The sequence below is a fragment of the Sinocyclocheilus anshuiensis genome, unplaced genomic scaffold, assembly GCF_001515605.1.
Source record: "Sinocyclocheilus anshuiensis isolate Anshui unplaced genomic scaffold, SAMN03320099.WGS_v1.1 scaffold1906, whole genome shotgun sequence".
Lineage (NCBI taxonomy): Eukaryota > Metazoa > Chordata > Actinopteri > Cypriniformes > Cyprinidae > Sinocyclocheilus > Sinocyclocheilus anshuiensis.
Window position 1 is genome coordinate 103,662 of NW_015546187.1, and position 10,001 is coordinate 113,662.

The 10,001-nt window shown below is 37.7% G+C and overlaps 1 protein-coding gene across 2 annotated transcripts in view; it reads left to right on the plus strand.

The window, feature by feature from the left end:
- LOC107701406 (zinc finger and BTB domain-containing protein 16-A-like) overlaps positions 1 to 10,001 on the plus strand; it is a 64,202-nt gene that overhangs the window by 14,487 nt on the left and 39,714 nt on the right. For both annotated transcript variants that reach the window (XR_001635640.1, XM_016503402.1), the window contains exons 3-4: positions 3,848 to 3,945; positions 7,608 to 7,694. Coding sequence is in view for 1 of the 2 variants with exons in the window: in XM_016503402.1 (XP_016358888.1) it covers positions 3,848 to 3,945; positions 7,608 to 7,694 (185 nt within the window). In the remaining variant the exon portion in view is untranslated. The remainder of the gene's footprint in view (positions 1 to 3,847; positions 3,946 to 7,607; positions 7,695 to 10,001) is intronic.

Consider the following 10,001-nt stretch of genomic DNA (forward strand, 5'->3'; position numbering starts at 1 on the left):
TCTACTGTGACATCAGTTTGCTGTTAGTTGTGGGGGGATTTCTCTCCACTGGATTCACCCCGACACCCTAGCATGAAGAATTTTTTTATTTATTGAGGAAGACGACGATGAGAACGATCAACGGCACAAAACATGCCTAACAGCACGCGTGTGAGAGAGAGAAAGAGAGAGAGAGAAAGAGAGAGAGAAAGAGAGAGAGACTGCCTGAATGACAGCGCGTCCTCCATCAGGTTAATTCATATTCATAAAAAATTGTTTGCGATGTCCTAAGAGTAATTTTGTGGTAATATCCTTTCAATTTTTAAGGGTAGTGTACTCCCCCATGTCTTGCGTCAGCACTGGTCAATGCATTGATTTCTATAAAGTGAAGCATCAGCTTCAGCTCTTCCCCCTGTTGTTTATCCCAGCATTTACCCCTCACGTCACTAGCTCCGCCCTTGCACCATAGCTCGTGACCGGAAGAGAAGATGAGTCGTTTTGAGGGGGAGGGGAGGTTAACGTTTTTGATTAAAGATTACAAGGGCACACGAATTTAAAAAATAATGAAGTGCACTGATAAATTATTTATAATAAACAACTCAGTATTCCATTAAAAAATAAGAATTTTCGATTTTGATTTCATGCCGACTTTAAATACATCTCTTTAAAAGCTGCATTCTTAGCAATATAAAGCTAAACAAAGGGAATAGATCTAGATAAACACATTAGTTAACCTCAATAATCTGCCAGTCGACCATCAAACATCTGCATTAATGTGGTACTGCTAAAAAGCTTGGTTTATGCCATGTCATTATTGTACAGTGTTTTCAAAGCTTAGCTGCACAATAATATGCAATTTTCAAGCCACAAGGCAGCATTCAGTAAGATAACACTAGTATTTTTCCAGCAAACACAAATCTGTAGAGAACGTCTGTTAGCTGCTGACAGCGGTGCTCAGCGTGTCCACTGCGGTTGAGTGGATATTGTTTATGGGAGGCTGGGCTCTGTCAGGCGGTCTATTTCAGACCCTGTGTCGTGGCTGCAAAGGGGCACGACGCAGCAGATGCTACAGATTGTGAAATGCAGCTAACACGCATTCTGTCTGCGCCCTCAACCGAATGGCACATGACCTCAGCAAACATCCTCGGTCAAATAAAATGACCATATACCTGAGGGTGTTGACTCGTTGAATTCGAATAGAAATTCGCTTCCATTACTCCGAATGATCTTCAACAGAATGTCCTGGATTTAATATTTTACCACGACCGTTCCTGGTGGTAGCGAGTTTGCTTTAATAGCTTTTTTCAAGGTGAAATAATATGCCCCTGTTCATAATGAGCCCGTGCATGTCTGGCAGCGCCCCGGTTGCGGAGCGGTGATAATTAAGGGCTCTATAGCAGGAATAAAGGTTACGTCTGCGGCGGGTTCGCTCTACTGCTCGTTGATGCAGCGCACGCGCCGACGGTGTGTCTGTGTGTGTGTGTGTGTGGCTGGAATTCACATGAAAGGACTCGGGCGAGAGAAGGGAACAGGAGTGGGCGGGGGACGAGTCGTTGATATGTACAGCGTGACTCAGTTAAACATACTGGAGCATTTAATACGTTTGAATTAAAACAAATATTTAGATCGAGAGGACAGATTAAAAGGACAATCGGCATGTTTGACTTTGACGGGTGGTTTTGGGCATTACGGTTCGCTTGTGGCTGTAGCTACTTCATTGAAATGGAGTGCATATATTTGTTCAGGTTCTTTGTGTACCTTTTCTCGGAGGCATGTTTAATTTTTGATAAAACTAAGCCATAAATGTTTTTTTTCAATCCACTGGGTCACTACGTCTGGACGGTAAATATTCCATAGCTCTGCTGAAGCTAGTTCCGTTATGGACGTTGGTTTGGTAGACAAGCTCGTTGCGTTTCTCGAATCCAGATCTAGCCAGGTTTATTTTAAGCATCAGATGATGATGGCATATGCTATTCAGTTCATTAACAGCTTTTGCTGTATTAGGCCTAATTGATTCAGACCTGCTTGATGAATATTTCGAGTGCCTGGAGTCTTTGAAGTATGTGCCCTAAACCTTAAAGGGGTCATATGATGTTGCTAAATAGAACATTATTTTGTGTATTTGATGTAATGAAATGTGTTTATGCGGTTTAAGGTTCAAAAAGCACATTATTTTCCACATACTGTACATTATTGTTTCTTCTCTATGCCCCGCCTTTCTGAAACTTTTCTGAAACTTTCTGAAAAACTTTCTGAAACTCGATTTTTACAAAGCTCATCGGTCTGAAAAGCGAGGTGTGCGAGCCAGCTATCCAGTGCGTTGTGATTGGCCGAATACCTCAAGCGTGTGACGGAAATGTTATGCCCCTACCATACTGTGATGCCGTGTCCCGGAGCGACGAGAAAAACCCATTATAAACGAGGAACTTGTTGCATCCAGTTGGGACATAATTACGGATTATAATGACTTATACTCACAGCACCCTGTCGAGAGTATTATCAAAATAAACTATGAGCCAGAGACGCAGTCATGTTTAGAATATCAAGCGTGGATTTATGAAGCTGTATTCCTAAATAAAACTGCTTTTTTAACTTTAAAGGAATAGTTATTTTAACAAAATGCTTGCATTCTTCCATGGAATACGCAAGGAGGTGTTTTGGAGAATGTTGCAGGGCTCTATTCGATTAATTCAAGCTGGTGTATACGGTGAATGCAGATCTCCAACTTCTCCAAAAATGTCAATAAATGTCATAAAAGTAGTCCATAAGACTCTTGCACTATATATACTCCTGCACACAGTCTTCTGAAATTGATATGCACTGAAAATTTCTTCTTTCAACGTAACTATTAGATCTCGTTCATGCACAAACTTATCGAATAGAACAATTTTTTTCCCTGTAGGTCACTCAATATAAGAAGTTATTATTTATTTATTCATTATTCATTTATTTATCGCAGTAACTAAAATTTCAGTAATATAAGCCATGAATTAAACATCATTCTGTAAAATAAGTATAATGAACTACACAAAAAGTGTTTTGAAAGTCTCCAGCATGTTTTATAATACCCAAAAGTCAAACATAGTTCACTCCTCAAGCACGTTATCATGTTCATCAAAAACTTTTCTTTTGGAATATTAGAAGTAAAAACATTAATTTAACACACTCATGGGCATCAGTCACTTCACTGAATTCTTGCTGGGCAAAGAAATATATAATTATTACCTTATGATCTGTTTTCAAATCCACATCCACATTTGAACATCACAACACTGATGTCTGTCAAAAAATAACACGCACAATACACTCTCATATGCTGATAAATAGATTTGATAAGTGAAAGGATATCAAACAACTTGATAGGTGTTTATTTTTTTATGTAAAATATGGTTTGATCTTCTCAGTTATTTAAGAGATTAAGGCAGTTATCAACGTTTTATCTTCGTGGCACTCTTGAGCATTCTGAACAGCCTGACATAACATTTCAACCAATAGTGTGAGTTTGGGGGTGTGGCTATTTGTTTGTTTAACCAATGGCAGATTAGGAGAGTGTTAGAAATCTGTTTGAAAACAATCATTATATTCATTATTCTGTTTGGTGAGGCTGGTGGTGCAGAAATGACATATTTTAAGCAAATATATTTTATGAATATGAGTGAATATGAATGTACTTGGCTATAGATTATATATATAAGTTATCAATTCATTTAGTGAAATCACTGATGCCATTTTCTCACCGGAAAGCACATATTACCTGTTAAACTTGAAATCAGGGTCAAGAAAATGACCAGATCTGAGCTTCTCAAAGTGTGTAGGTACTGTGTAAAGTTACACTGGTTTAATCTATCAATATATGTTTAATCCACAGGAAGTTGCATGGTGGAGTGAAGACCTTTGGCTGTGAGTTCTGTGGAAAGCAGTTCCTGGACAGTTTACGATTGAGGATGCACATGCTGTCTCATTCAGGTAAACCCTCCCGTAAATACCATGATCATGCACGAATGTAGTCCCGATAAGGAAGAAAGCATAGATTACAGTGCCATTGCACAAGTGATACGTGATCACTGTTGTGCAACAAGTGTCAGCCCCCTGTTGCCCCGTGTTTGTCCACCATGTACCGCAAGCTTAACCTGCTGTAACAGATGGAACATTGCACTTCTATTAGTGACGCAGTGTTTGGTTATCCCCATCTTCACACTTCCCTCTCCAGTCTCATATGTGTCTCAACTGTTACATTTCAAGCCTGGCAGAGATCCAGTCTGGGCACTTTGCCACATTGTTAGTACAGTATGTACAGTGAATCTTGCCAGCTTGTTTTTTTTTCTCATTGTAATGAGGAGGTGTAGGACAGAAACACGCTTAAGGGAGGGGATGGATCCAGTTGTTTATATACATCCAAACCCATAATTAAACGATCATGCTGAAATGATGCTGTTACATGTTATGTAAGTGTGTGGTATTGTTTCGTGCCGATGTGTGCTATTAACTTCGAACTTTTGCCATCAGATTTTAGTTATCAAAAGGGTCTGTTGCATAACCGTAGACATAAAATAAACCAGATGTAGACTGCAAAATGAAGTTTAGTGCTGAGACTTTGTGTTTTGGGCTTATGCTGTCCAGCTGTCATCCTGATTTTTATTGTAGCTCCTTTTTAAGATCTTTCCCTTTCAGTCTTTGCTTTACAGAGTCTATTATTTGGTTGACCGACATAGGTTTTCCATAAAAATGCCACTAGTGAAAATTCTGCTATTTAATAAAATTTTATTTGAATTACACATTTAATTATTATTATTATTTTTAAATTACAAATGTTGTTATCATTTAAAAAAAATTCTCTCTTCTTTCTTCACTTTTCGTTACATAAGTATTTAGATACAGATATATAATAGAGATTTACACACACAGCACTACCTCACACCCATGCTTCATATAATCACATGTAAAACCAATTATGAAAAAAAACTTAATTGTTTCTTTTTTAATAATAAAACCACATATAAATTATTTATTAATTTATTTAGTTAGATAGTTCTGTTATGCCCTATCTTTTGTAAAAATAACAATTATTTAAAAAAGAATGATAGCAAATTATATGCACATAAATATGCCAAAAAAAAGCACTTATTTAACAAAATATTTACTCAAAAAAGGAGAAAATTATTAAAATATCAGTTAAAAAATCAGCCTGTACAGTACAATATATATCGGCCTGTTACTATTGGATCGATGATTTAAAATACTAGGAAGCATTTTGTCCCTTTTATGATAGCAGAGAAGGGACATTATTTGGGAAACATGGAGAAATGGCATTGCAACATGTTGCAGGCAGGATTCAAACCTACTTTTTCAGGTCAAGGCTCTCGCCTCAGTATCAGGGATGCTGTGATTGATGCTTATTGAATTCAGTAGTTGCCCACACTAAATTGTGCTTTAGTGGGGAATGTCCTGTTTCAAGTGGAGGGGAAATACACTTAGACTGGCAGCAGGCAGTGTGTGTGTGTGTGTGTGAGAGAGTGTGTGTCCATCTGTCTGATTAAGTCTGTAGTCGTCTCTCTGGAGGGTTTGTGAAGCCCACCTCACTTGACTTTATCAGCACACGTTTTTGTCAAGATTCTGACAGCTCTCTTTGCCAAATGAACTGAAAAGTCCTCTTTCTTTTATCTCTTGTTCTCTGCTTCTTTTTTGTGTGTTTATGAACGCGAGAGGAAGAGATTTATTATTTTTCCCTAAATCCAACCCTCCTAATCTGGTATAAATCAATATCATAAACACTGGCAACAATATTCAGTTACTCCCACATTTAATCTGCTCGTATTCCGCCATCGCACCTGTTCACGCACGACACGAAGCAGAAACGAGAGCGAATCTTCATCATGCGCGGCATTCGGGCTGAAAAGCCCTGTCAAGATGTTTTCTCTTAATGTCTCTTTCTCTTTTTTCTCTGTCTTTCTCTCTCTGTCTGGGAGAAGCCCTGCGCTCGGAGCCTGGTGACACGCCAGCTCTTCCCTCGCACTGATGACATCATCAGCTGCCGGCAGGTCTGGATGTTCTGCCAGCATTCTGGAGCATTTATGATTGCTCGCAGATGTATGTCCAGGAACATACTGTACCCAAATCCCAAAATTAATCAAACTTGACTGCTCTCCAAGCCACTGCTCTCCAAAATAGCATGAGCACTGGGGTGGAGGGAGGACACTGGCGGAGTCCTAAATAAAACAAAAATGCAGAAAGAAAACAGAAATGTTGACTGCAGGCCTTTGGAGGCAGGCTGGAGAGGATGGAGCAGACGTTTGTGCAGCGGTTGAAGTGTTGAAGGGTTACGTCCGAGGGCATGCCCTACAGTACATGCACCACCATGCCAGGTTCTGACGCTTTCCATTAATACAGTATACTAAGATGTAACTTAGTGTATCCTAAATATGTTTGATAAATCTGAAAAATATCTTAGCATAGAAAGTAACTAGTCTAATGTCCGTATCCTCCCTCTGAAAATGTGGATTTTGGCCTGTCAGAGGTCTTGACATCTTCAACTGTGTTTAAACCTTCAAATATGCAAAAATTTTTTCATTTTGACACAATCTGTTGAATTTATATTAAATTCATTGTCAAAATATTTTAATTATTTACTTTTATTTATTGTTTGTTATTATTTAGTATATAGTAATAGTATAGTTTTATATAATGTTACTATTATTATTTATAATTATTAGTATAATTATAATTTATTACATTTATTCTATATATATATATATATATATATATATAAATTATAATAAATAATAATTATACAAATAATTATATTATACATTATATATTACTCATTTTACTCATTCTAACAGTCCTTAAAATTGTGACACCTTGATAAACTGACTTTAAATTTTACCCAAATTTAGGGCTAAATTTCAACCGAGTTACCAAAATGTTTCTGGCATTTTCAAAATTGTATCTGTTTATCTATATATTTATCTATTTTAATAAATTTATGTAAAGACATTTTGCCAAATACATTAGATTTTTAATGTTTATTGAATATTAAATTCATTGTCAAAATATTTTTTTTATTATTTATTATTATTTATGATTTGCTAATCTTACTCATTGTAACAGTCCTTAAAATTGTGACACCTTGGTAAACTGACTTTAAATTTTACCCAAATTTAGGGATAAATTTCAACCCAGTTACCTGCATTTTTCTAGCTTTTTCAAAATTGTATTTTTGAGAACCACTGGATTATAATGACTTATACTGTCTTTTTACGCGTTGCATCGCGCAGCATAAACATAAAACCATGTCTGCATTTGTGATCGGAGATATGACAAACAACAAGTGCTACTCTACACTGCTCAAAACTCGTGTTTAAATCATCAGTGGCAAATCCTTTAAATATAAAAACATTTTGATTAATTTGAGTAAAAATGTGTTTCCTTTACCAAGAAAGTGGCAAGATGAAAGCCACTATTTTCTGTTTCAAACTTTCACATAGCATCTTTAGGTTATTTAATACTAAACACTACTACTACTAACAATAATAATAATTCTAACTTCTATTATAAAACTAAAATTGTTGTTCCCAATTAAGCCATCAGCCAACTGGTATTTACTTTTATTGTACTCTTCTTTCTTCCAGCTGGACCAAAAGCACTAGTATGTGATCAGTGTGGCGCTCAGTTTTCCAAGGAAGACTCCCTGGAAGCCCATCGACAGACTCACACAGGTAGGACCCTTCTTGCCTCATCTAACAGCAAACCACTTCACTACATCACCCTAGTTGACCACAGTGGAAAAAACAACAGAAAAGTGGAGATGCGTCATGCATGTACCAGTAGCAATCATGTTTATGACCCTATCAAAACTCCATTCTGATGGTCTTCTATAATTCAGCAGGGAAGGTTTCGGTGCCGTCTAAAATTTCAGCCAATAATATGTGCTGTTACAGGGCAAGGCGGCACACCGCTTTGGCACAGCAGCATTGCCATGTTTCACCATTCTCCATCACTATGTCTAAACATGGCACGTACATTTGTTAGAGCGACTGTACTGAGTTACCAGAGCCTGTGAGTCATCGACGCTCTGGCACGATCATTAACACGCCAGCAGCATTCAGCTGCCACCCTCCTGTCAAATATTCATATTTACTGACATCTGATGACTGCAAGGATGGGTTTCAGTGGTACTACAGACATTTTAATAATCATATTTTAGGTGAGGTAAATAGTGTGCTCTGATAAGGGTTGGCATGGGATGATATGCTGAGTGTAAAGTTGTTTTTGTTGCTGCATACCTGAGTGCTCTGTCAGGACACATTGAAACATGTACGTAGGCGTTCAACTATAGTCTAATGAAAAGGAAAATTCTGTCATTGTTTACTTAACCTGTTGTTTTTTCATGTGTTATGTTACAAGTCTTCAGAAGCCATGTGATAGCTTTGTGTGAGGAACAGCCAGAAATGATCAAGTCATCTTCCCCTCCAGTGAGCTGTTAACTCGAGAACCACTGCAACTGCATCTTTGATTCAGTGAGTTGAATTTGAGAGCTGGATAAAATGAACAAATCATTCTTTTGATCCAGTTTCAGTGAAATAGCTGATTTGGTTCACAAATCGGGCTGAAATTATTCATTTGTATATTGAACTGATTCGTTCATGAACCCTCACTGAATCAATGATTCAGTCACAGCGGTTCTCGGGAAACAGCTCACTGGAGGGAATAACGACTTAAATTTCAGTCTGTTCTATACAGAAAGCTATTCAGACTCAAAAAGAATGTGTGACTAATGTGTGGTGGATTTTTTGTCAGTTTTGGGGCCTAACTGTCATAGTCATATAGCCTAACTACCTTGATGGCAATACCAGTTTGAGTCCAGCTTTTGACATTTCCTGATCATATTCCTGCATCTTTTCCTGTCCTCACTCCACTATTTCTATCAAAAAAGTGAAAGGTAAATGCCACAAATGTCCCTGATTCTACTGTATATACAGCAGTCACAGAAGGAAGAACTTAAGCATGATTAAAAATGTCTAAATGTCATAGCTTGTCACATAAAATCAACCCCCTCCAGTGAGCCGTTAACACAAGAACCATTGCGACTGGATCTTTGATTCAGTGATTCAAGGTTCAACTGGATCACATGAGCAGGTCATTCTTTTGATCCAGTTTTAATAAACCAGCTGATTCAATTCACAATTCAAGCTGAATGATTCATTCATGGATTGAACTGATCTCACAGAATAAGTGATCCAGTCACTGCAGTTTTTGGGTTAACAGCTCACTTGAGGGAATAATGACTTAAATTTCAGCCTATTCTACAAAGAAAGCTATTCAGACTCAAAAAGAATGTGTGACTGATGTGTGATGGGTTTTTTGTCAGTTTTGGGGCCTAGCTGTCATAGTCATATGAACTGACTTGGTGGCAATACCAATTTGAGTCTAGATTTTTACATTTTACTGATCACATTTCTGCTTCTTTTCCTGTCCTAACCTCACTGTTTATATCAATAAAAGTGAAAAGAAAATGCCACAAATGTCCCTGAATCTACTGTATATACAGCAGTGGCATTCCGTCCATATAAGCTGCGAATGCTCCACATACCCAGGCCATTTGAGAGAATAAGTTCATGGGATAATTCATATAAACATGATTATAAGTTGATCCCTTGTCATTTGAAATGTAACTTAAAGCTTAAAGAGTTAGGGATAAGTACTTATAATGATTTATTTGCCAAACGGCAGTCGTTTTCTTTAAATCTACCAGTTGCGGTTGCTTCCGGGCGAGCGGATTCTCCGCAGCTTTCTCGCCTCCGCTCTGACTCGTCAGGATTGTAGCGCGTTCTCAGTGATTTGTTGGTCTGCGGCAGATTTAATGCGCGAGGTAAGCTGTCTGCCAAGCGCTCGCCCAAACGGAAAAATGTGCTGTTGCTATCAGATCTCGATTGCCGAAAATCACATTGTGTTTGAGGCAAAACCAACTCGACTAAATCAAAAGAAAAAAACACGGTAACTGTATATTTTTGTTTTCTCAAGCA